This window comes from Papaver somniferum, chromosome 1 (genome assembly GCF_003573695.1).
Source record: "Papaver somniferum cultivar HN1 chromosome 1, ASM357369v1, whole genome shotgun sequence".
In the NCBI taxonomy this organism is placed as follows: Eukaryota; Viridiplantae; Streptophyta; class Magnoliopsida; order Ranunculales; family Papaveraceae; genus Papaver; species Papaver somniferum.
In genome coordinates, this window is record NC_039358.1 from 31003102 (window position 1) to 31030982 (window position 27881).

The following is a 27881-nucleotide window of genomic DNA, read 5'->3' on the forward strand; positions in this document are numbered from 1 at the left end:
TTTGGATCAATCAGCAGCGGGAATTGAACTCCTAACCTATAACTTGGGGATGTTAGGGGTTCAATTCCCGCTGCTGATTGATCAAAAGAAAAAAAAAAGGCATTGTGAGTAGAACAATTCTGGGAAACAACTAGCTATCAATGTGTATCTCGTATCTTACATCTCTACTGCAAAAGTAGCCTGTGCTTTTCAGAAATGTTGTATGTCAAGCTTTCATGTTTTACTGTTTGTATAACTGTATTACTGAGTAACATTGTCCAACTTTGTGTACAGCTATTCAATTTTGCGGACAAATACAGGGGGAAATATGATAGCAGCATCACAGTTGCTCGAAAGTACTATCAATCTGTCAGCGGATACTCCGTATGTCATCTTTTGTTTTACATACATCTCTCTCTTAATCTGTGCGTAAATCGTGCATGTAAAATGTTATGCTAACCCATAGTGTAATTTCTGCTTTGCAGGATGAGTTGCTTTGGGCAGCATCCTGGATGCATAAGGCAACCAACAATAAGTTTTACTTGAATTATCTTGGGAGGAATGGCCATTCACTTGGTGGGACAGGATGGGCCATGACTGAGTTCGGATGGGATGTGAAATATGCTGGTGTCCAAGTTCTTGTTTCTAAGGTGCAAAACATTTGACTACTTTATTATATTCATAATTATAGCCATAGGTTTTGAAGAATTGGTCTCGTAAACTAGACGGTTTCTTAGAATTTCAGTTCCAGCTACCATGGGTACCGTGTTAACAGGGGAAAGTGCATTGTGCAACCTTAGGTTATGCAGGCTTGCTATGTTTTTCCCACATTACGTTAATGAGATCTTGTAAAACCCGCATCAAGTTGGCATAGTCTTGGGTTTGAGTTAAGACATTAATCAACCTGATTCTTGAATAATCATTTCTACCCCGACAATTCGGTGTCTAAAGTTGTTTTGTATTGTTAGCCTGACCACAGGATGATTAGATTGTGACTTAGTTCTGATTAGAGTTTGTTACTGTCTGATGTTATCGTCTCTGATTTTAATGATCATCCATTTGTACACAGCTCTTAATGCAAGGAAAGGCTGGTCGTCACTTGGATGTTTTCCAAGGATACCAGAAGCAGGCCGAGTTTTTCATGTGTTCATGCCTTGGAAAGGGATACCGGAACATCCAAAGGACTCCTGGAGGCCTTATCTTCCGACAGCGGTGGAACAACTTGCAGTTTGTGACAAGTGCATCATTTCTACTGTCCGTTTATTCTGACTATCTTACCACGTCTAGGAAAACCCTGACATGTGCTTATGGCAAGTTTGCACCATCTCAGCTCCTCAACTTCGCCAAGTCTCAGGTAGATTTTCTATAGCATTTTATGTTTTCAAATCAATTATGATTTAATATTTTAATATTGTCTATAGCATTTTATGTTTTCACCTCGAAAACTCTCAGTCACTCTCCTTTTGTGTTGTTCAAAGGAAAAGCAATCGAAAAATGCAAATGACAGATCGAGTTTTTATACCTGTTTTTTTAGGTGGATTACATTTTGGGGAGCAACCCAAGAGCAACGAGTTACATGGTGGGCTACGGAAACAACTACCCGCAACAAGTTCACCATCGAGCCTCTTCAATCCCCTCTATCAAGGTCCAACCATCTTTCGTAACATGCCGAGGCGGTTACGCCAAATGGTATACTCGTAAAGCAAGTAATGCCAATATTTTGACTGGCGCCATTGTTGGCGGACCTGATGCCTATGACAATTTTGCCGATGAGAGAGATAATTTTGAGCAGACAGAACCCGCCACCTACAACAATGCTCCCCTTCTTGGTGTGTTAGCTCGTCTAAGTGCGGGTCCCAGAGGGTACAACCTTGGTCTTCCAGGTATAGAGACTTGTTTTTTGCTTAACTAATAGATGATAAATGGTTAGATCATTCTTACCGTAGATGTTATAAATAACACTGCTGAAACACTTGGAACACTGAAAATCCTAAATTTAGTGGCAATTACTGAAATGACGATGACATTGCTGAGACACTTAAAAACACTGAAAATCTTAACTTTAGTGGTAAGTACTGAAATGAAATTCTGCCAAGTCCAAAACCTAATCAATTATCTGGTTGTACTCACGTTAATGCACTATGATAAGAACTCTTCCGTTCTTTTCTGGTTGAACTTCATTAGACTTCTTAGTAGTTATTTGTCTGCTTTACAGAGGATGGCTCAGCTGTGACAAAACCCATGCCTAAGCGCAAACCAGCACCTACCCCAGGTAATTACTAATTCTGTATTTTAGTTGGTATATATGGATACACTTACTTTGTTACATTAGCAGTGAAATCCCGCAGGAGTTCATGATAAATTAGGTTCTCACACCCAAACGACCTATTTCTGACAGTAATTAACCTATCTCCAATGAGTGCATTCCACATGAAACCATAAGATCAACCATGTGATAGTTGGAGAGTAAGGGCTTAGTCCACCCTAATTCCTTTTCCTCCGGTGTTACACACAGGTCCTACACATTTCCATCATTTTAATCGGTCCTTGACACGGCATTGTCAGTAATTTAGAGGCTAACAGATGTTACAGCTTAAATCATTCATTACTTGAGCATGTACTTGTGAAATTATATTCTTATAGTGAATTTGTCTTCCGCAGCTAAATCTTCTGTGATCACAATCACACAGAAAGTGACATTGTCATGGAAAGCCAAGGGAAAAACTTACTTTAGATATTCCACGCAAGTGACAAACAAGTCTAAGAAGAATTTGAAGAATGTGAAGCTTTCTGTATCAAAACTTTACGGTCCTCTATGGGGCCTGACGAAGTCAGGTAGTTCTTACATTTTAGGTAATTTGCCTGCACGTAAAAGCGTAGAGATTGTTTACGTTCATGCAGCTCCTCCAGCTTATATAACCGTTGCAAATTACAATTGAGTTAGATTCAGGAAGGAAAACATATAACAAGAAAACACATACAGATAGGAGTGACACTATTTTGCCTGGGTTAGTATTTATGAGGAGTTGGAGTTGTGCAGCTATACAAAATTGCAGTCCAAGAAAGGGATCTCCATTATTTCGTTGGCCTTAAAAATTATATTATGGTGTGAAACTAGTTAAAAGGAGGAAAGGTGTGAAGGGACAAACAAGAAATGGAGTGCTCATCCTCTTTCTCCTATATTTTGTTTGGCAATAGAATAACAGTGTGTGTGTGTGTGTGTGTGTGTGTTTGGGAGGTGAAGAAAGAAGACCCTTCCGTATTATGTCCTGCAAGCTTGTAGCTTCATTGCGAGGAACAAATTTTATTGTTTTTATTATTATTTTTTATTTTATTTTTGTATCTACCAACACTGTTTAAGGTTTGTTGTGTACTGAGGCTGTTGTAATCTTCTTGATTACAATATTGGAATATCATAAAAGCTTGCTAATTGGATATACTTGTACTTCCTTTCATTTTAGTACATCCATGAATTTCATATACTTGTATCTGTGAAAATACCTCTTGTATGAGCTGCAACCCCACTGAAAATTTGCATCTGTCCCAGATGAAGTTTTATGGTGCTACCCCCTTGCACATGAGTTACTAGGCGCCATTTTGAGGATGTAGAGTTTGTCTGGGTGCTGTTACCTTATCACACCATGTGTAACTTGCGTGTCGTTTACGAGTTGCCTAGCAAGGGCGATCCCCTTGTCTGTGCCATTTTTGGGCATGGGACACAGAACTGGAGCCAGTAGGTTGTACTTGTCTTACATTTTAATTCCAGTTCAGGAGTTTAGTACACTTGACAAAGAGGGATAATCGTCTCGTGCAGTTGCTTGGCTTTTTAATGCGTTGGTCTGGATATACTTGGCTTGAAGAACTTGTCAGAACCGTAAATCCGTAATCTCATTAACAAGAACAGAGAGTATGGCCAGAAATGCCAATCACATCAAAAAAAGCTTAGAAAAAGAAGACTTGAAAGGACAATAGACATGGCTAGTGATATCAAAGCCTGGCAAAAGATCCCCGGTTTTCTGTTCCGATTCATTTGTCTATCTGGACATCACTCAGTACTAAAAGAATGCTGTAAAACATTCATTCCTCCAGCATAGCTTCAAGGCCCCATTGAGGCCTGACACCTGCAATTTTATTATCCTTACCCAATGGAATTAGGCTCAATCAAGTGCAATTTTTCAGAGCTTGTTCACTAGTCAGATGAAGAAAATCACTTTATACGATTTGAAATGGAGATACAACAGCACAAAACAAAATGAAAAAGAGAAGACATTTACATTCATCAGGCAAAGGAGAAAGGGAAGAAATACAGAGAAAATAACCTCCATTTGAGATTGAATAACTCAGAAAAGAAAAATGCCCTCTTGTTTGTAACTTGAATAACTTAAAGATGACTGCAGCTTCCATGATCTGGAAAACTAACCTTCACACAACTGGTCAACACATGGAGACAGAAAAGGTACCACGTACCACCAACCCTAACTGTTGTTGCAATGGCGTTCATCTCGTCATGGCTATGGTATATCTCGATAGGTTTAAACACTGGCCTATGGAGTTATAAAGCTACAATAATACACTATTTATACACTGGTAAAGGAAACCTGTTTGTCCTTCATTAACTCATTCTTCATCCCAGGACTTCTGATGCAGATAAAGCATCTCTCGACTGAAAAGAAGTGTGATCAATCAAATCCCTAAGGCCTGCAAATGGCATCAAGCCGCATAATACTGATGGCAATAATTATACACTGGTAGCAAAAACTTTCCCGATCTTTATTAACTTTTCGACTATTCCCAGACTTCTTCAGGCCCAAATAAAGCATCTCTTACACGGGAAAAGAAGTGATCAATCCATTCCCCAGGGCCTGCAAATGGCATCAAACCGCATAATACTGGTAGAGAGAGAATTACGACATAGAACAGAAACCGGCGAATCCAGTACGGAGGCTTTGTGTTAATGTTGGTTCCTGCAGACACTGGTACAGGGCCATATAGGAGAATAAATAAAGCCGATGTACAGATGTTCGCGAAGAAATGAACCATACACAGGACCTCCCAGTGAAAGAGCCATAGGAATCCACTCCCACCTAAAGTGTCTACGCAAAATTTTCCCACAAAACCACAAGCAACTGCTAGTAACATTACGATAATGGTAATAGGCATCGTCTGCTTAGAAGAAGAAGATCGTTGCAACAGTAAATAACCGATCACCAAAATCATTAGTATCCCGAACATCATCCGACTTACAACTTCAATCTGACATCTCAATGTATGTAGCCCTGAGTTGAGGGAGGACACTTGTTTTGGCATCCACCAGGATGTAGACTCCTATATCAAAATTAAAAAATCGTTAGATTGTATCCCTAATACTGAAAAGTTTTCCTCCAAGATTTTTTTAATCGGATCCAATGACTAGAGAAGTAAAGGCACAAACATGGCCATAGTACTCGGTCCAGTTAGCCTGATGCATATCAGGTACAAAGGAAGCACCAACATAAGCTCACACCCGCCACAAAACGTACCCCAGTAAAGTACATACATGTTGGTTTCGTGAAACTCCGCGTTTTCGCAAAAGATTCAAACCCTTCATATCAATTATCTGACAATCTGAAGTCCACTGATAGATTACTTACCACTTCGTCAATTACAGGGACATGGTTGCCAACTTCAGTCTTTAGATGCTTGAAATTTAGGGTCATTATCTTTTCTCAATAGTTTGAGAACAGTACCAACTTGTGTTCAACAAGTACGTAATGTGGCGATTGCAAACAGTCATCAATTAGAATTTGGAAAAGAAATGGTATATTACCAACCTTAGGAGGCGTCGTACATGATGCTGTGATTTCTGTGATCCGCTGGTACGAATAAATATACGCCCCGTACATAAGGCATGCCGACATGATAAACAGGCCCGCCACGAGACAGTCAATGCACTTCTTAAGCAGCTCTGCATGTTTTGTATCTTCCAACTGAGTTTTGAATTTTTCAGCTCTAAAGGTAGCCTTCGAAATACCCATAGATAATTTACACTTCTCCAGACGATTCGAATCATAACTCAGAGACAACTTTTCTTCTTTCAATTTCAGTTCTTTCATCTTTAGGCCGATCTCAAATGACCTCAGATCATTTGAACGAGCATGCTCCTCGACAGACTTTTCAAAGGTACTCAGCATATATTGGTTGTTACCAGAACGGTGAGAAACTAATGAGTTTTGAGAAACAGAAAACTGTTGATTTATTTGACGATGCAGAATGAGATCCTGATTAATAAGATCATTACTAGACTCGTCGTTTCTCTCTTCAAAGGAACTAAATGATGGCTCATGAACTCCACAGGTAGATGGGACCACATCTGAATGATGACTTCTCACACTAGATCTACTTAAAGGATGCCCTTGCTCTTCAGATAATGCAGGTTGAGCCACTTCTGAAATATAATCGTTTATCCGTGAGTGAACTAAGGGATCCTTAACCTTTTCGGAAAATGTTGTGTCAATCATTCGTAGAGTTCTCAAAGTGGTTTCGAATGATGTCTCGAAGTTTCTCACGAAAGAATCGAATCTGTTTCCATAAACCTGCCCAGAGAAACCCGATGACAACAACAAGGACAACGTTACATATAAATAATGAAATACATTACTCAGCGAAAGTATAAGAACTTGAATAGAAATCGAGAGTAGATATATGATTCAGCAGTTGCTTACCTTGGCTAATGCTTCTTTCAAAGCTTCAGTGCAGATCTGCAATTGGTCTAACAAATTAGTCGCCGTCCAACAAAATTCAGAATCAATAATATGCTAGAAAGCAGCATGGAGAAAATTACCTGTGAAAGATGATCTGCTTCAATCCTCTCACCTGCAGTAGTTTTCTTGTCCAAAACCTAAAGGAACATGTTCGATACTCAGGATGATTAACAAAAAAAAATGAAAAAGAAAAAAGAATATCAATGCTCCAAACTAGCCAATTTAAAGTTTTCATAGTTACCAGAATAGATCTGTCAGGTAATTACAAATTACTTGTATTTTTATTTAATTTCTATTAGCCCTGGTCACTTAATACACTCCTTCACCGAATATCATCGCCAGACCGTAGTTACCAATTGTGAGCTAAAGATCACTAAAAAGGTGTACCTAAAAAGGTGGAGAATCTAAAGATCAGTAAAAAGGTGTATCTACTAATTGTGAGCTCAACACTTTCTAGAACTTTGAGTAGGACGGCGTACATGTACTTCTCCTGTCTCTCAATGATGACTACTGTATCTATATGCAACTAGCCTCGCACTGAACACTCGGCAAAGCAAATTCCTTTCATACTTCAGCTTGTAAAATTTATTTCATATCTCCTCATACTGTCCTGAACTGGAAATTCTACCAAAATGGATTGAGCTAAGAATGTCATTGCAATGCTGGAAAACAACAAGAAACTGAGTCCTAGCAATGCATTGAAATTGATTTCTGGCTGTTTTTGGAAGGTTGATTAAAATGGCATACCACAATATGAAGGGGTCTGTCTATGAGATTTCAACGATCTTGAGCAATTTGATTCTTGCCATTGCAGCCATTAGGGACTAATAATGAGTGAAAAATTGAACCAATACCACCTAACCCTAATTGTATTCATCTTCATCCATAAAAACCAGGACTTGAATGCGCAAAAGCTCTTAAAAATCCAAACTTTATCCCAAACAAAGTAGAATAAAATTAAACAAGAAAGCACAGACCTGAGCAACAACAGCAGCAAAAGACATCCCAAGTGGAAGAGCAAGTGAATCAAAAAAACTCTCCGCCCTACTCTTCCCACCACCAAAATCCACAATCCTCCGTTTATTCACCATACGAAAACCACCTTTGTGTGAAGTAGAAGACGACGAAGAAGGAACTGAAACTTTCTTATTCTTCTTAGAAGCAACTCTATTTGAAGAATCAATGGAAGAATCAGATTTTGGAATTTGATTATTCTTATTAGGGTTTTCTGAATTGAGATGATGATGATGATCTGGGTCATTGGGGATTGAATCGGCGGTGGATAATTCATGATTATTAGTTTCATCATCAAGATCAATGGTTGATTTTCCATTGTTGATTTCTGAGAAGAGGGAAAAGGATGAAGATGAAGGAGACGAGAGTTCCATTTACAGAGAATAATTTAGAGGAGGGAGGGAAAGTAAAACCGAATCGGTGGGATTTTATAAATCGCTTGACTAGAAAGCGTTATTTTGAAGCCACGTGTTAGTTACGCTTTTACCCCAGTTAAGATTCCTAGAATTATACAGTATAAATGGGGTTATCTCACAAGGAAAGGTCTTTAATTTGTTGTAACGGTACGATTTTCTTCTCATTGACATTGATGTTATTTTATTATTTTTGAATTTGTTTTCTACTTTGATGTGAGTTCATAGTACTTGGTTGCAATCTAATAGTGCTAGAAGAAATAAGAAAAGGGTTACCAAGTTCAGCATGCATACAATTACCAAATTCTACATATTGAAGTTTATTTTTCTAATTGATATTCGTAACTTTTGTGAAACTTGGCCATTCTTGTAATTACTTTGAAGAATAATGCTAACAGCGCTGGTCGAAAGCTGTGAAAATTGATTATCTTTCTTAATATATTTTAACTACAAGTTGGTAAATATTTTAAAAAACAGTCAATTTTATATGGTTACAATTGTAGGAGTGGCCGTTTTATAATCGTTGTTTTTTGGTTGTTGAGATGGAGCTTATTAACTATATGTTCGTTCATTTAGATATTTTGAATTAGACTAGTGTTATCACGTATTAAAGTGCACAATACACACGCTCCTTTATATTATAGATTTAACACTGTAGAAATGTATATAAATGGACATGAGAATAATGACTTAGAAGTAGATATTTTTGTGTTGTTATACGCTCAAATGCATGATAGCGAACTCTTTTGAGTTAAACAATCCTTATGTATTCTGCTCGTAACTTTAAATTAGTGCTATTTCCCGTAGATCAAAATAGTGAAGAAAATAGGTTATAATGGGGGTTAGACTTGTGTAAAGTGATAAGAGTCGTGAAGATGAATTTACAATTGGAAAAGCATAGAAATTTTAGCCGCACTATTGAAATTTATATTTTGACATGTCATATTGGTAAGTATGATTAGGGTTATATCTCGACTCTCGTGCACTTGTAATTTATGCATTAGCCGAATCAAAATTTAAGACAATTACGGAATACAATCCATATTCAAACTAAATATGACACTGACTCAACACAATAGCTTAAATTATGTAATCATCTAAATACAACCTTCAATAATTTTTGAAGAACCCTAAATTAAGTTGACCACCAATTTTCAACTACGAATTTCTATCTTACAAACCGATTAAGCTAGAAAAGAGCTTAACAAAAACACCCTTTTATTACATAGTAAAACCTAGAAAAAAATTAAATACATTATGTCTGACCACTATCGAATAAAATCGTATCAAAATAACTTTCAAACGTAATGCTGACGAAGTTACCAGTCTTGTTTTAATATAACTAAATATGTGATGTCAATCTTGATTATGTATATTATTTGGTTATCGCTTATTAATTATCGACGTGGGCATAAATGTGTTAATCATCCTTAACAGATTCTTTGTTATTGACTTACCTATTGCAGTTGTAGCTGATCTTTTCAGAAAATGTGATTTGTTTCAATTTAGCTATTTCAGGGTGTATTGAGAAAGTATTGAAGTAAAACTCGATATGACTACAACATTTGAAAGAATGCATGGAGTTGGATTTTATCATAAAAGTCTCCGAAAATATGATTGTTTGATAAATGGTGTAGCTTGGTATTTCGGTGTATCTCGGCCCCAACAGTTTCAATACTTCTGAATGCACCTCCAATTGACATTATATATCCTGTATGAGGAGTGATACAAGGTGATACATTTTCTCGTTACTTATGCATTTTATGCATGTAAAGTTTGAGCAAAGTTATTGCTTGAACAGTTCAAGACAAGCTAATCATTACTATCGCTCCTGCAATGGGAAATCCTACTATTTCCCATTTTTTTTTGTTTTTTTTTTTTTGCAGATGATTGCATCATCTTCATCTCTGTTAAAGGTGAATCTTTATACAAACTTAATTCATATAATTCAAGATTTTTTGCATAGTATCAGGTCAAATGGTAAACTTCAAAAAGTCTAGTGTGCATTTTAGCAAAAGGTTGAGTCTGGCAGTTAAACAAGATATAATGGAAATTATGAATATAAAGGCTATGCCACTTGATGAAAAAAGTTTGGGGATTGATTTATTTATTACAAGAGATAAAAGGAAATATTTTCATAACACTGTTGTTAAATTGCAATATCGACAGTAAGTTGATTAGTAGGGATGGTAAAGGAACTCAAATACAGTTTATTACTGGCATTATGCCTCAATTTCAAATGGGAGTCCTTGAAATTCCATAAAAACTATTAACATTATTGATTATACGCATATAAGCTATCAGTGGAATAAAAATCAGAGAATATGATTATATTTAAAATCCTGGAAGGGTATGTGCACCTAAGAAACTCGGAAGCATGGGACTTAAAGAAATTAAGATTTTTAACCAAGCTCTTCTCACAAAACTTGCTTGGAGATCGATTTAAAAAAGAGATGCACAATGGGTTAAACTTCTAGAAGCAAGATACTTCAAAGATACTGATCCTCTTAAGCTTAGTGGCAGACCAAAGGGTACATGGATTTGGAGAAATATCTGGAAATGATTGGAGTAGGTTAAGAAATTTTATGTGTGGAAAGCTGGAAACAATGAGTAAATTCATGTGTATATCCAGACAATTGGGTCCCAATTATTTAAAATCATATGAGCTCACAAGGAAATAATCAAGTAATCATACAATTTAAACTCTCTTAGGTTAGTCTAAGATGCGTGCATATCTGTTATCAAGAATCCCATGTAAATTTTAGGAACTTTTCAGACCGCTCAGATTTTGGCACGGGAGTCACACCTCCTAGCTCGTTTTTTCAATTGGCACGCCCTTTTAACATGTTGTATATAAGACCTATATGAACATTTTATCCTTTATATAAGGACATAATTCATCACCCATTGTCGCCAGTTGAGTTATTATCGGGCAGTAATGCACGACTTCCTGCTGAAACATGTAATCCCGTATGGAAGGCGATTAGTGGTAATACTCATCATCCTACAGCTTTGGCAATAAAACTGATTGCAAATGGTGATAGTACTCTTGCTCCTACCAGATTTATAACCACAATTATTCACGGAACCACTAGAACTATCATGAGATGAATGTGTAGAATAGAAAACTGAAATTTGTGAAACAAGAATGAATAAGGATTCACCATCTTCAGACTTCAACTAGTGAATCAAAATTGATTTAACAATAGTTATTGGAAAATAAATTTCTCTAAGTTTAGAAGAAATCACAAATGAATAATGAAATGAAGCAATGGGTACCTCATCTCAACCGATTCAAAACTCGTTCTCTTTGTTGATTGATAAGAGTTTAATGTCGAAGAATAAAGTTCTTAAATGATAAATTTGGATCAAATGTTATCTCCAAAGACAGCCAGATCTCCATTGAAAATTCTTGAAATTGTATCACCAATGCAAACAGAAGTAATTTTAAGTAATTGATTGTGAGTTTGTGCAATGAGAAATAATATGAAACTTTTAGATATGAATTTCTAGAATTGACAAAAATAATATCAGTTGAAGCAAAAATTGTTGTTGTTAATTGGAGTTGAAATTTCAAAAGAGAAAAAAGTTGATTGGAGTAGTGAAAGAGGTCTCCATGGAAGTACAGTTTTGAAGAAATTAAAACTGATTTGGTTCTGTAAATTGATTTTTTCTTTTCTTTAAAAGTTAGGGTTTGGAGATTTAATGATAATGAAATTTGGTAGTTAATTGACGAGCAATGATGCGGTTTGGGATGGTGGTGACTGTGAACATAAGACTAACGATCGAAGGTAGAAACAACTCTTTAGAGAAAAACGTTTCTTCCCTCGCTGATACCATGAAAGATTTCCAAATTGTGTATTATTGGTAATAGTTCCAATACAAGACTAGTACTGCAAAACGTATCATTACTCAGTGCCAGTCTGTTAAAGAATGGAATATATCTTGGTTTCAAAATGTTCAGAATACAGGGAGTAAAGATGTTAATAAATGGAGAAATGTGTTAATGGTAGGGAGTTGGATAATATGGAAGGAGAAGTGTGACTGCGTTTTTTAGGATAAAACACTCAATCTGATTCGTACTGTTGAAAGGATTCAAAACCAGTTGATTAGTTATAGTGACCCTACTCAGGAGGTTTCAGACGATGCATTAATTAGCACTTCTACATTATCTGAGATTACTACTAACACTCTTATTTGTCTACAGGATATTTTGAATGAAGCAGCCACCTTTAAATTCTTCGTAGACACTTCTTTTGATAAACTCACTAATGATTGTGGTTCTGGCATTGTCTGTTATGATACTGCAGGTGATTTCTTTGGGTTCAAGGGATCTCATGCAGCTGGAATAATTGATGCATAAGCAGGAGAGTGTAGAGCTGTTCTTGAAGGACTGAGATGGGCAAAGGCATTGGACTTAGACAACATAAACATCATATCTGATGTTGAGACAGTAGTAAACTCGATCAACAACATTTCTCTTTCAGTAAGATGGGAGAATAGAAGGATTATTCAAGAGATTAAACAGTTGCTTATCACTTTCAATTTTTCTATGATGTCTTATGCTAGTAGGAATTTTAATTCTATAGAAGATTTCATTTCTAAAGTAGTAAGGAGATATAAACTTATATTAGAAGAGTTTAGTCATGATGTTTCACATCTTCAAACAGTGTTATACAGGCTTTTAGATCCTGGTATTTCTTAATAAAATCTCTCCTCTTTATCTAAAAAAAAACGACATAAACATTTTGTTTTTGACCAGAACGACATAAGCACTTGGTGTTGACCAAGTGTGAGAAACAAAAACTATACACATGTTCCAACTCTAACAAGCATATATATGACTGATGTCTTAAACATACCTTGCAAATCATAAATACATGGATGGTGATGTCCCCATCCACCATGCTCTTTATGATGGATAATCCTTTGAGGTGAATCCATTACCTGAGTTAAGGCTTGGCACGCCAAAAAAAAATGAGGCACTAGCTAGCAAGTGTATTGTTGCCATCATTTTGGACTAGGACGTGGAAGAAACCTATTTCATTTGTAAAATTATTCCGGTGTTACAGATTAAATATGTTTATCCTACGTTCTAGTCCAAAATGATGGCAACTAGATACTTGCCAGTCAGTGCCTCATTTTTCTGGCGTGTCAAGCCTTAACTCAAGTAATGGCGTTTGGACCATCAAAGGATTATTTCATTTTTAACATTATGTTGGTGTCAAGATGATAAGATCAAACTTCTGACTTTTCTCTTAGAAATTGTTTTCCCTCCTTTCTAGAATTTTTTTTCCCGCCAAACCATAGACCCTCCTCTATGAAAGTGTTAGAGCATAGCTCGGTTGAACTCACCAAGCGTTGGTATGTCAAGTTTGGTTGTCATATTTTAGTATGTCAAAACTCATCTAAAGTATCTTGATTAGATACTTGAGTCAACTTCGTTTAGGTTAGATTTAGAAAGTCTAGGAATGTAGAGACATACAAGTATTACTCCGAAGATCTGAAGAATGTGAAGAATAAGGGAACTATAACGACAACGTCATCCTTCCTCTTGAGGTTAGTAATATTGATTTGAACTATTTCATTCCTAACGAATCTTTCAAGTCGTGCTATATTGAAAACATAACTGCGAAGCTGTATATACTATACATATTGTATAATACTCTAGTGATGTGACCTGGTCATATTTGTATGATCATAGTATTAAGGAATTAGACTACGAAGTATAACGCTTATCTTTTGAACTTCGTAGATATGACATCGACATAATCTTGTATATACTGTTGTGATTATGTGAATGGGTTATGGTGAAGATTTCATCCTAGGAAATAATGTTTTACATTTGTTTAAAGGAAGTGCATTCATGAACTTGTTTTATGAATCGAAAGGGAAATCGTTAGGCTTATTGGTACGGCTATACAATGCAAATATTTGGATTACCAATATGTGTGAGATGGTAGAACCGATCGTAACTTTGTTACGTATCTTGGTATAATTAATCACGATGCCTGAATTATGATTTGGTATGACTAGTTTTTATTAATTGGTGTAACCGATCTTAAGTAATCACCATGAGATGGTATGATCGATATTTGTAATGGTGTGATCGATCCTAGTAATTGGTGTGACCGATCACAGAGTGTTGTGTAATCGATCCTTGTAATCGGTAACCGGTCCTGGTAATTGGTATAACCGATCCTGGTAACTGGTGTAACCGATCCTGGTAACTGGTGTGACCGATCACAAGCAATACCATGAGAATATGATAACCGGTCATGGTAATTGATGTAATCGATCCTGGTAACTGATGTAACCAGTCTTGGTAACTTGTGTGACTGATCACAAGTATTTCCATATTGAGAGGTATAACCGATCCTAGTGATTATTAGAATCGATTGAACCCATGGATGTGATTTGATATTTGATCAATCCCTTAGTAATCTTCGAATACAAATGAACCAATTCTAAACTTGTTTCGAAGTGTGGTATAACCGATTCCAAGAATGTAAATCCATGTAAATATGAATAAGGATTTACAATGAAAAGATGTCAACATACTTTGAACACGTACGATAAATCTTATCATTTATTATTTAAAGATATTCCTTAGTACTCAAGGAGATCCTGTGCCGAAATAAATTGAGTATCTTTTTTATTAAGATTTTTGGTTTTATATGCTTTAATTACTAGCAATTAAATGAATATCTCTAGAGAATAAAAATTAGTAATGTGCATTTACTAATCGGAGATTTTCTATTGAGAGATTTCAGAAATTTTGGACAAGCATTTATTGGAATTAAGAAAACCGAATGTTGCTATTTATTGCATATCTTGAGAATATTTTCGGTTTTGGAAATTCCTTGGTGTCCAAACATCCTTGGTCTATAAATACCTAAGTTTTTATTTCTATCAAAATATCCTAAGTGCCAGGCAAACTTCACTCTTGTTGTTTCTGGTGGGTCGTCTATTCGGAGAGGAAAGTATCCTAATTAGGTAAAATCTCTTACGACCGCTTGTTTAAAGACTTCTGTGGGATCAAGAAGCTCTACGAGTACCGTTTGTGGGAAATTAGATAATTGCAATTTACTTTTTGATTGATTTGATTGACTAACGGTTGCTGAAACTTTGATTGCGCCTAGGTTTCTTATTCTTGATAATCTTCTCTTCTGATATAAGATTCACTCAAACTAGATCAAAGTATCGACGGGATCTTTAGAACTGTCTATAGATCTAAAGATATATTTTGATAATCCATTTTTAACAGACTCTGTTCTGTGTGTGATTGATCACAAGAGATTCAAGTGGTGTTGTGCATGTGTTTATTGAGGATTGAAGAAGATTTGAGGACAAATAAGATTTCTTATTTAGTTCTCATATATTTGTGTGTGCACAAACCTTGAACGGCTGGGATCCATCTAGAATCGTATTTATTCGATTGATTAGTTGCGTGAGATCGACATTCTCAATATATGTCTTTGAGATTTTTTTTGATTGAGTTCGAATATAAACTTGACTACTCTGGTAGTTATTGGATAGATTGATCTAACCATGCAAAGGAGTTTATTAGATTAAACGGAAGAGCCTTTACGTATGACTTGATATAACTTTATCTTGAAAGAAACGAAAGAGTTTTTACCAAACAGATTTGTTGTTCCTTTAATATTTGGAATACGATCCAAAGGAATTGTTCTATTGCGTGCATTCATTGAAGTTAGAAGCATAGGGATACTGAGGAAACTAAGGGAACTAGGGGTAGTTTCTTGGTCTCAACTATACGAAGTTGGTGTAGATTTTGTATAACAGTTTAATTATGAGAGTATTCAACTCTGGACTAGGTCCCGGGTTTTTTCTGCATTCGCAGTTTTCCTCGTTAACAAAATCTTGCTATGTGATTTACTTTTATTTTCCGCAATTATATTTGTTTATATAATTTAAATTAAATTACACAAACGTTCACTCTGCATATACTTGATAGTGATCCTATAGAGTTTGGTTAAGTCCGAACCTATTATCAAGTATCATACTTCGTTGTTGTATTGTCTCGATTTTGTATCCAAAGTCAATCACACAAGTTATCTTTTTGTTGTATTGTCTCGAATCATTCCATAGATAATCACTTCCGGTAGAGGACTTATAGGTGGATAAATAAAAGATTGCGGTGTATTTGGGTACTCTCGTCTTTTCTTTTGGTATTAGAGCAGGAAAACAGGAAAAGATCTAACAATCTATGTTTGGTGTGATCCAACCTATAAGAAATGAGTCGAAATAATAAAAGTAAAGCTAAACATAAAAAAGACTCATTTAACGTAAATCAAGATGTTGAGAATAACCTCTCAAAAAAAGTCAATGGAAATTAGTCTGGTAAATCTTTTCTGAAATCAAGTAACTTGATTGAGAATCATGATCATGGTAAGAAAAGAATGCATTCAAAACAAAAGGAACAAGTACCTAGTTCAAAGATTGTTTTGGATCTGACTCCTATTACTGGTGAAAAATCTTATGTTTCTATTCCAGAAAGAAAGAAGAACTTTGATTCACTATCCTGTTCTAATCCTGAATTAATGGATGGATTACAAAGGTTTTACAACAAGGTCAAAACCTTTTCAGAAGCAGGAAAATCCATTGATAGTATGCAAGATTTCTTAGAACTTATTGTTCAACTAAATGTAAGAATTTGTGAAGAGAAACGTGAAACACCCAGTCTTCAAAATAATATGGCAGATTTTTTGTAACAAAAATTGGCTTTGTGTAGTGAAGTGAATCAACAAACTTCATAGTGTGAGTATCTTACACAATCACTGGAACATTCACAAATAAGGATTAAAATCCTTATATAAGATCTTCTTTCAGAATCATGTCAAGAGGTATGCTTTGGCAAATCCTTAGAGAGACATCTTCAACAAGGTATGGATACCTTAAAAGATCATATCAAAAGTCTTGGAAAAAAAGGGTATTTGCAATCTATTTGATGTCAGATCAAGAATACTTGGGTTCGAATAAAAAGGATATACCATCCTGGGATCAAAAAGTAATCAAGACTATAGCATCACACAAGATTCCTGATGAAAAGGATGCATCAAGCACATTCAAAACCCACACGAGGATACAAGATCATGTTCCTAAAGATAAGAAGGAAGATGTTTATCCAATGGTACTCGATGAGAAAAACCCCTCTCACCCCAACACTTAACAATGTTGCAAAGTGCATCATTACAATGCCCAATCATTTGATGTAAGGAAGCACGAGTATCTGGGAATCCGAATATCCTGTTAACTTCTCTTATTCAACATAGAGAGAATAAATGTTCTACATGAGGGTATTCAATATGTCTTCATGTGTAGAAAAGTTGTCTCACAACAACTCGTGTAAACAGGATAAGTTTTCTTGTCTTGAAGTATTTTTAAATACATGGTTTTGAAGATTAATTTCTTAAAATATTTATTCGGTCCTAAAATTATAGTTTGGTATTAGGATGACGTCATGCATGATGTAATTATCATTTGGTAGGGACATAAATTTCCTTTTGAGACCATATATATAGAAGAAAAAAACATAGAAAATATCTTATTTTCAGATTCACTTTCTCTCTCTTCTTTAGTTTCAGAGCTAGTTTCTTTCCTTTTCTATCTTTTTTCCATTTTTTTCTCTGCTAGTGATGAAGAAGATGAACGATGATGATGAAGATGAATACGATGAAGTTTTGCGTTTTTTTTTGATGTTTTGCTGTTGTTATTGTTAGAGCACTGCTTGGTCGAACACGCAAGCGTTGCTATCTCAAGCTTGTTTGTCAAATTTAGTTGCCAAAACTATAATTCTTAATTTCTAGTCTACTTATAGCTAAGTCTCGAATTAGGATAGTGAGTCTAGTTGAGCATTAGACTTCACGACGTTCATCGGTTGAAGACGAAGAACTACTAAAGGGAGCTTGTGGAACTTCATCAACAAAAGGTATGTGGAAACTTGAACTCATCTATCACTAAAAAGTCTATCTAATCTATCTCCTATTTGAGACAAAAGCCGTATAGATATATAGACTTCAATTATACACATTTGATATTTCGAGCTGAGTTTAACTCGCTACATATTTCTCGAAATATGTGTTGGTAAGCTTTCGCTTTAACCAAGTTCATCTTATATTCTTGACAAAAGTCAAAAGATGATCATGTGAAAATCGCCTTGTAACATCTTACATGATTTGTGTGAGATAGTCATTTGATGTAGACTCGGAATGTTTTGTATTGATCATTCGATCACTTGAAAATTGCTTTAAAGCTAATAGTTTGTGTGAGATAGTTATTGTCGTCTTCCAAGAATGTTTCAATGATTGAAATGAGAGTTTAGAAAAAATACCCATGATTGGATATAGTACAGTATGCGTGCTTGTATGCCAACTGTTGCAGGTTATTCCAAGTCCGGGAACCATATTATGCATACCCGTATGTGTACTGGTTGGTTAATGAAAGTCCGGGAACTTAGTATGGACACCATTATGCATATTAGCGTGAGTTTCAAGTTCCGGGAATTCAACTGAGTTTGGAAGGTATGCGTACCCATTCGCATACTGGCGAACCCAAACTTAGTCCGGCCACTTAGGTATGCGTACCCGTTTGCATACTTCAGTAGGTTATGTTCTAAAATCGTTTTGTTCATGAACTAATACATTTATATAATAAGGAATGCAATCTTTTTCAAACCATGGCTATAATGTTCATGAATTGATTCGAGTGAATCAAAATCGATTTTGCTTCAATTGTGTCTTGTATACTTCTATGAGAATATAAACAATTGAACAACTCTAGAACAAGTTTCATTTGAGTCATTTGAACTAGTTGTGGTTACGATGAATATGGTTGATATGAAAGTGTTCATATGGCTAACTTCAGTTAACTATTGTTGAGCCAACAAGGTCCACACGTTTAGGTACAGTTACTCATATCTAAATGAAGTCACTTTTCATTTGTATGTAACAAGCTAAGTTCTATCTAACGGTTGAAAGATATTAGCTTGAGTCTAATCAGGTTTTCATCTAATAGGGAATATTGAATGCTTTGTTACCAAGGTAACACTGATTGCAAACCCTGATTTGAAGACTATATAAGGGAGAACTCTAGCAACTGGGAAACCTAATCCCCACACCTTCTGTGTGATACTAGTTGCGATTAGAGTCGATTCTCCTTTAAACTTAGGTTTTTCCAAACACTGTAGGTTAACGACTTGAAGACTTCATTGGGATTGTGAAGCCAGACCCAACTATTTTCTCAATAATATGTGTTCCGATCTTGCTGTTTTCTATTGTATTGAGTACTATCTTCTCTAAGATTTGCTTGAGATTTAATCTCCGATAGGCAAGATAAAAAGTAGTCACAAACATCTTCGTCTCATCGTTTGTGATTCAACAATATCTTGTTTCGATACTATACGATTAAGATTATTGTGACGTGATTGATATTAATTAACAGGCCGTTCTTCGGGAATATATGTCCGATGTATCAATTGGTTCATGTTCACCTTGATTTATCAAAAGACGGAACAAAACTCATAGGTATTTCTGTGAGAGACAAATTTATCTATTCAATAGACTTTTTTGTGTGAGACAGATTAGTTTATCAAGTCTTCGACTTTGGGTCGTAGCAAATCTTAGTTGTGGGTGAGATTAGGTAAGGGAATAAAGTATGCAGAATCCGGCGTGGTTCTAGGGGAGTAAGGAACGCGACTGTACCTTGATCAGTGTGAGATTGGTTAGGGCTCAACTACAATCCAGTCTGAAGTTAACTTGGAGCAGGCTAGTGTCTGTAGCGGCTTGATACAGTGTGGTGTTCAAATCTGGACTAGGTCCCGGGGTTTTTCTGCATTTGCGGTTTCCTCGTTAACAAAATTTCTGGTGTCTCTGTTATTTTTTTCCGCATTATATTTGTTTATATAATTGAAATATCACGTGTTGTGCGTAAGTTCAATCAATTGTGAATCCAACCTTTGGTTGTTGATTATATTGATTGACACTTGGATATTGGTTTTTGATACGGTCCAAGTTATTTCATATATTCAATCGAGCTCGCAAATTCCTATTTGTTTGATTCCAGATTGAGTTGTGAACAAAGATATAAATCTTAGATATACTTTTCTTAAGATTGAGTCTGACAGTCTACATGATTCTCTTGAAAGTATATTGGAGTTAGTCCATACAGATTGCTAAGTGAAATATTGGGTGTGGTTGTTAGACCCCCGCTTTTTCAATTGGTATTAGAGAAGGAAAACACTATAAACCTAATAAGTTTGTGTTTGACTGATCCCTAAAGTATGTCCCTATGGGAAATTTCTTTGGGAAAATTGCTCTAGGCATCTGTAACGCACGCCAGAATTCCTTAAAGTCTATTCAGATCTTATTATCTATTAGACCTTTGGTCTCTCATGACAATCTCATTTCATTTAAGACTTTAAAAAACTTAGATGATGATAAACAGTCTAACGGAAAAATTAAAAGTTCTTCTAAGAAAAATCGTTCGAGAAAACGTTGTCAACACTCATAGATATGGAATCTCACTAGATAACTCTTTATCTTTTTGATGAATACTATCGCGATGGATCAATTGAAAAATATCTATTTAGAGCTTTTGAAAGCGTTTTTAAATTCTTAGAAAAGCTTAATTCGATGGAGGAAAATAATCTTTCTGATAAAAGTTTTGTACCTGTCAAATCATGTATTTATGATATACGAACTATGCTTACTACTAACTCATGTGAAATTCATAAAAATATTTCCGGTGAGTTCGGTGTAGGTTCTAATTGTCGTAAAACGTCATTCCTTGGTAATGCGAAAAAGGATTTGAAAAATTCTATTAACCCTGAGTATCATGATTACTATGATTATACTTCTGGTACATTTCACAGATATCAACCGGAAAAGTTGCATGAGGACGTCTCTGCACATCTAGCCTATTGGTAAAAAGCTTGACCCTACCCCGTTTGTATATAACTTGAGATGAGGAAAGTAACGGTTTGATTATTTTTTATGTGTGGGTTAATTTTTATTTTTATGATAAAAATTCCTTGATAAGTTTTTTTCTCTACCCAAGGATAATTAAAGTGATATAGTTCTTTGTACTATCCTTTTATTGTATTATACCAATCCTTTCAGTGTGCGAACCTTGGCCGTTGAACGTTTTAAAGAAATCCTGCTTTCCTTTTGCGGGTCGCGTTTTGTTAACGGGTCCAAGCCCATTATTGGGTATATAAGAAGTATGGTACGCGTACCCTTATTCTTCCTTCTCTTGTCCGCGTACGTTAACTTTTCTAGGGTTCATGTATCAGCTCCATTAAAATTCATGGAGATTCAAAAGAGGCTAAGAGTTTTAATTCATCATCAAGGAGCAAATAAAGTAAGTTCTTCCTTCTCCTTGTACTCTCAATTTCTAGGTCTCATGGGAATCTTCAAGGTTTCAAAGAAAGTTTCTAAATACTTGGCTTCATCTTCATCTAGCTAGCATGACTATACAACAAAATCAAGATTATATTAGAATTAGATTTGTCAATGATTCTAGTGGTAAGATCTTTGAAAGTATTTCTTCTAGTGGTTTCATTGTAGAAAAGAAATTGGATATGGTTAGTGGTCATAAAGTAGATTTGGTGTGTTTTAAAAAAAATTTAATCTTGGAAACATCATTAACGGTCTTGGTGAAGGTTTTGACACTCTCACAAGAATCTTCTATGCTAACATCCATGATGTTGATCTTGATGATATGGAATTCAAGACCATGATAAATAGAGAAATAATTCTTGTTGATAGAGAATTGATTTCAAGGATTACCAAAATTCCTTTGGGAATTTTTCGTCTTCCTAGACCAAGAGAAGATATACCATCTTATGAAACCATTTCTAATGGTCTTTGTGGCAAGAGTGTTGATTGGATTGAAGGGAAATTTCCTACTAATTATCTTAGTCTTGCTTTGATGTCTTTCGGAAAACTTGGTATATCTAATCTTTGTCCCTCCAAAACTGAGAATTCTCGGTGGAGTCGCGAGTTTGCGGAGCTAGTCTATTTCCTTGAATTGGGATCTCAAAGTCTTGATATTTGTGGATTCATCGTTCTCCAAATGCTTTCAATGACGTCATCCAACAAGAAGTTAGGCTTTCCTTGCTTAAATGAGCAAATTTGTCGAGCATATTTTATTGCTCTTATTGGCAACTCTGAAAATGCAGGGGGGGGGGTATCTAACAACCACACCCAACAATTCGTTTGGAAATCTGAGAGGACTTACTCCAATACACTTTCTAGAGAATCAACTAGACAGTCATACTCAATCTAGAGTAAAGTATATCAAAGAGCTTAATATCTCTAACTCTTAATTCAATCCGCAATCAGCAAATAGAAATCTGCGAGCCCGATTGGATATAAGAGGAGTTACTTGAACGGTACCAAAGACCAATGTTCAAGTGTCAATCAATGTAAATCAACAACCAAAGGTTGGATATTCTAATTTATTGATCTTAGATTGCAACCTGTGATATTTCAATTATATAACAAAATATAATACGGAAAAGAAATAACACAGACACCAGAATTTTGTTAACGAGGAAACCGCAAATGCAGAAAAACCCCGGTACATAGTCCAGATTAAACACCACACTGTATTAAACCGCTACAGACTCTAGCCTACTACCAATTAACTTCGGACTGGACTGTAGTTGAACCCTAATAAATTTCACAATGATTCAAGGTACAATTGTGTTCCTCACGTCTCTGATCCCAGCAGGGTACTACGCACTCGATTCCCTTAGTTGATTTCACTTACGACCCAAAGTCGAAGACTTGATAAACAAATCTGTCTCACACAGAAAAGTCTATAATTTGAATAGATCTGTCTCCCACAGAAATACCCAAGAGTTTTTGTTCCGTCTTTTGATAAATCAAGGTGAACAGGAACCAATTGATAAACCGGATTTATATTCCAGAAGAACATCCTAGTATTATCAATCACCTCACAATAATCTTAATCGACTAGCGAAACAAGATATTGTGGAATCACAAACGATGAGACGAAGATGTTTGCGGTTATTTTTATCTTGCCTATCAGAGAAATTAATCTCGAGCCAATTATTTCAATTGTACTCAATACGATAGAATCAAGCAAGATCAGAACACGCAACTACAAAGAAAATAGTTGGGTCTGGCTTCACAATCCCAATGAAGTCTTTGAAGTCGTTAACCTACAAGGTCTCGATAGAAACCTAAGGTTAAAGGAGAATCGACTCTAGTTATGCAACTAGTAACACACATGAGGTGTGGGGATTAGGTTTCCCAGTTATTAGAGTTCTCCTTTATATAGTTTTCAAATCATGGTTTGCAATCCAAGTTACCTTGGTAACAAAACATTCAATATTCATCGTTAGATCAAAAACGTGATTCAACCAAGCTAATATTTTTCAACCGTTAGATCGAACTTATCTTGTTACACACAAATGCAATGTACCCTCATTTAGGTTTATGTAACCGTACCTAAACGTGTACACCATGCTAGTTTACAAATAGTTAACCGAGGTTAGCCATATGATTACTCTCATATCAACCTTATTCTGATAAGACCATGTCTTATCGGCTACGTCGATGTTGCTGAGCCGATACCTCGGTTAAGCATATTTGTTCTTCTTGGTCCATTATACGGGTCAAGTCTAGCAAAATTATAGAAGCCGCCTTGGCTAGTGACTGCGGAACGTGAGAATATGAATTTTATGGAGAACTCGATAATTATTATTAGTTTTGTTAGGAGTTTATTACTCCCTCCGTCCTAAATTATTAGTCCGCTTTGACTAAGTCAAGATATTAAGGAGACCGGAGGAGTGTACAAAATTACCCCTATTAAATGATATATTATTACTAAAATTAAAAGGAGTATATGGGGTATGTAAGAAAAATACATTGGTAATGATTATATTTATAGAAATATTTAAATAAAGGTAAAAATATTTATGGATTGATTCAGTAGATTTGTTTCCTATTGAGGAAGATATCATTTAATATTTAGATTGGTGATATTTAAAATAATTTTATAAATGTAAAAGTCTGAAGGATATATTTGAGAGTTTGACTGAAAAATATGGCTATAAACAGAAGCTGGACAATATTTTAGGACAAACGAAAATAGAATAGAGGACAGAAATTTTAGGACAGAGGGAGTATTAATTAAAATAAACATTTTATTATTATTAGGATTTCTCATAGGATTTGTTTTAGGGCTTGTTTTCTTATTTTACAAGTATTGTAGCCTATAAATAGGCCTTTCCCATTCGATAATGATAACAAGAGAATTATTAAGCAAATTGCTACCCCTTTGGTTTATTGGTTCCTAGAATCATGACCTTTTGAGCTTGAGCTGCTGGCCGTTGGTTAAGAAACAAATCGTTTCTTATCATATTCATCTTAACCATAACTAGTTCAAATGACTCAAATGAAACTAGTTAAAGAGTTGTTCAATTGCTATATTCTCATTGAATTATACACAATTGAAGCAAAATAGGTTTGATTCACTCGAATCAATCATGAACATTATAGCCACAGTTTGCAAAGATTGCATTCCTTATTATATAGATGTTTACGTTGATATTTAAAACCTATTTTAGAACTTTAACCTTCAAGTATGCAAAGGGGTACGTATACTTGACATACCCGGACTAAGATTGAGTTACGCCAGTAAGTAAACGGGTACGCAAACTTCAAATTCCAGAGGAAATTCTCGGACATGAACCTGTACGTCAGTACACAAACGGGTATGCATACTTAGGTATCAGAGCAAGTTTGCTCCTATCCCTATTTCCGCTACCCTATCATTATCACCATTCATCGATCATCGTCGCTTCATCCAGTTTTCGCCACCATCATCATAATTCATCACTACCACCACCACCTTCACCGTTTTCAACATTAAATTAAAAAAAAAAAAAAAAAAACCTGTCGGTGCTTATATTCAACTACCGAGTTATCTGGTTTTGGGAAGGATCATCGTGGCGTCAATGGCTTCAGTTAATATAAGTTGGTGGCGTTGCTTGCTCATATCGAAGAGATCAAACACGTGAAGGTCAACAGTGTTATTGGATTTGTTCGTAGTCAAGGCTTATATCATTATAAAGATTAGGTGGAATTTATTGTTTGGGTGGTTCGGTTAGTTTTCGTTTGCATATCTGCTTATTTAGTTCAATTGGATTTCGTTTGCATATTTTCGCTGTTTGGGTCGCACAAGTTTTCTTCCCATTATCCATTACTCCTACATTCCTCACCGCATATCATCACATGCATGCCAGCATATCATCACCACCACTTAGGAAAACCTAACCCTAGATAGCAAGTTATTGCATCTTGCACGTATCAACCAAAACTGTTTTATTTTTTCCATCTTAGTTCCTTCCCAATTAAATTACAACTGTAGGCGGTAGCCAGCAGCGCCGCTCATCTAAGCCCGTTACCCGTGAAGCCTACAGTAAACCCAATAGTCCATTTGACCTACCGTTAAGCCCAACAGGAGTATTTCGACCCGTCATCCATACAACTCTACATTAACCAGTTCTTGAGAACTAATTCTTTCTGGTACGCATATAGTCGGTGTTACCACTTCGCGTGAGTAGTATGTCTTGGTATAACAAATACCGAAATGAAAATCCGTCTCATGTTCTTCCAATTTTTGGTGGCATTAATACAGTTGAGTGGTTATTTGAAGTGGAATCACATTTTAAGTCTAATGATATTGCACCACATAGAAAAATTGCAATAGCCGTTGCACATCTCGAAGGGAAGGCATTAAGTTGGTACAGGTGGGAAACTCTTTGTATGGGATCTTGGTATAATTTTTTGTGTGGAATATTGTCTAAATATCAGCAGAGCGGGGCAACTCATGATTTTAACTCTACATCATCACATATATCTGTAGAGATTGTTGAAGACGTGTGTTCCATTGAAACTACTGAAGTAAGATGTCTTGAGTTGGAGAAAAACGAACTTGTTTTACCAACTATTTCTGATTGTTCCACTGTTGTCAAAGAAGAAACGCAAGTTACAACCATACCAAGATCGAACCTTGAGGGCAAGGTCTTATTTAAGGAGGGAGAAATCGTAAAATCACATGTAGAGCCAGTATACAAAGAAGACTTTGTGGGAAAAGTCTCATTTAAGGAGGATGGAATGATAAGACCACGCTCGGAGTCTATGTGTGCATATATAGTGGACTTTGAGGGCAAAGTCCCATTTAAGGAGGGTGGAATGATAAGACCATGTCTTATCGGCTATGTCGACGTTGCTGAGCCGATACCTCGGTTAAGCATATTTGTTCTTCTTGGTCCATTATACGGGTCAAGTCTAGCAAAATTATGGAAGCCGCCTTGGCTAGTGACTGCGGAACGTGAGAATATGGATTTTATGGAGAACTCGATAATTATTATTAGTTTTGTTAGGAGTTTATTATTAATTAAAATAAGTATTTTATTATTATTAGGATTTCTCATAGGATTTGTTTTAGGATTTTTTTTCTTATTTTACAAGTATTGTAGCCTATAAATAGGCCTTTCCCATTCGATAATGATAACAAGAGAATTATTAAGCAAATTGCTACCCCTTTGGTTTATTGGTTCCTATAATCATGACCTTTTGAGCTTGAGCTGCTGGCCGTTGGTTAAGAAACAAATCGTTTCTTATCATATTCATCTTAACCATAACTAGTTCAAATGACTCAAATGAAACTAGTTAAAGAGTTGTTCAATTGCTATATTCTCATTGAATTATACACAATTGAAGCAAAATAGGTTTGATTCACTCGAATCAATCATGAACATTATAGCCACAGTTTGCAAAGATTGCATTCCTTATTATATAGATGTTTACGTTGATGTTTAAAACCTATTTTAGAACTTTAACCTTCAAGTATGCAAAGGGGTACGCATACTTGACATACCCGGACTAAGATTGAGTTACGCCAGTAAGTAAACGGGTACGCAAACTTCAAATTCCAGAGGAAATTCTCGGACATAGACCTGTACGCCAGTACGCAAACGGGTATGCATACTTAGGTTTTCGGATTTCTCAAACCAACAGGTACGCAAACGGGTGCGCATACTATGGTTTCCGGACATGGATTACATATGTGCGAGAGTGCACTACATGTAATACCCATCCGTAATCATTTAATTATATTTATTTTTATGATAAATGGGACTGGGGTAGGTTTATAAAAATAACTATATATATAGCTATTATATTGGCGGGTGCCCATATCCAGAAGTAAAGTCTTTATGAAAGTTTGAACTAGTCTATCTAGGTTAAGAAAAATTAGCAGATATAAACTGGGAAGGAGTTGAAGGATTTCAAAACTCTCTCGTTTTCCTTCCAGGAAGAAAAGAGGTAAAATTATAGGCGGCGTAGAGAAGTGATACAGGCAAGAAAGATTGTTGCAAAAGAAGGTTTATAATCTCTTGTTAACAACGATTATTCTTGATACATTTGGTAATCAATTTTTTCCCTGTGTATATCAAAGGGATTATTAATGGTGTTTCTATGGGGTGCAATTTCAGTCTAAGGCTCAAGATAATATATTCAATTGGTGAACGATCGAGTCTCCTACTGGATTTGAGGCAAGTTTGCTTTGTCTTTGTGTTAGGACGAATTTTAGATTTAAATTAGGTCTGCAGGTGATTATCGATATTTTGTGATAGTAAAATGCATACCTAGAGATTTGTATTTCATATTTTCGAAAT

General features: G+C 35.7%; 2 protein-coding genes across 2 annotated transcripts in view; one reads left to right on the top strand and one right to left on the bottom strand.

Moving 5' to 3' along the window:
• The window catches only part of LOC113282352 (endoglucanase 6-like), a 7382-nt gene extending 3966 nt beyond the window's left edge, over positions 1–3416 (top strand). The window contains exons 4-9 of the mRNA XM_026531341.1: positions 274–363; positions 465–629; positions 1049–1333; positions 1514–1862; positions 2195–2251; positions 2641–3416. Coding sequence (XP_026387126.1) covers positions 274–363; positions 465–629; positions 1049–1333; positions 1514–1862; positions 2195–2251; positions 2641–2918 — 1224 coding nt within the window. The 3' untranslated portion in view covers positions 2919–3416. The remainder of the gene's footprint in view (positions 1–273; positions 364–464; positions 630–1048; positions 1334–1513; positions 1863–2194; positions 2252–2640) is intronic.
• Positions 3417–4169: 753 nt separating this feature from the next.
• LOC113282364 (protein CPR-5-like) lies at positions 4170–8144 on the bottom strand. The gene is made up of 5 exons (XM_026531349.1): positions 7697–8144; positions 6800–6856; positions 6681–6716; positions 5790–6551; positions 4170–5304 (listed from the first exon to the last, which is right to left on the bottom strand). Exons 1-5 carry the CDS (start codon positions 8105–8107, stop codon positions 4765–4767), a joined length of 1806 nt encoding a protein of 601 aa, XP_026387134.1. The 5' UTR covers positions 8108–8144; the 3' UTR covers positions 4170–4764.
• Positions 8145–27881: the final 19737 nt, after the last annotated feature.

What these genes read in the sequence shown, in the direction of transcription:
- LOC113282364 (XM_026531349.1), bottom strand. Translation starts at nt 8,107, where the DNA reads ATGGAACTCTCGTCTCCTTCATCTTCATCCTTTTCCCTCTTCTCAGAA. An exon ending in AAGCAGATCATCTTTCACAG is followed by an intron (nt 6,717 to 6,799) that starts GTAATTTTCTCC and finishes GACCAATTGCAG; the next exon opens with ATCTGCACTGAAGCTTTGAA. An exon ending in TGAAAGAAGCATTAGCCAAG is followed by an intron (nt 6,552 to 6,680) that starts GTAAGCAACTGC and finishes TTCTCTGGGCAG; the next exon opens with GTTTATGGAAACAGATTCGA.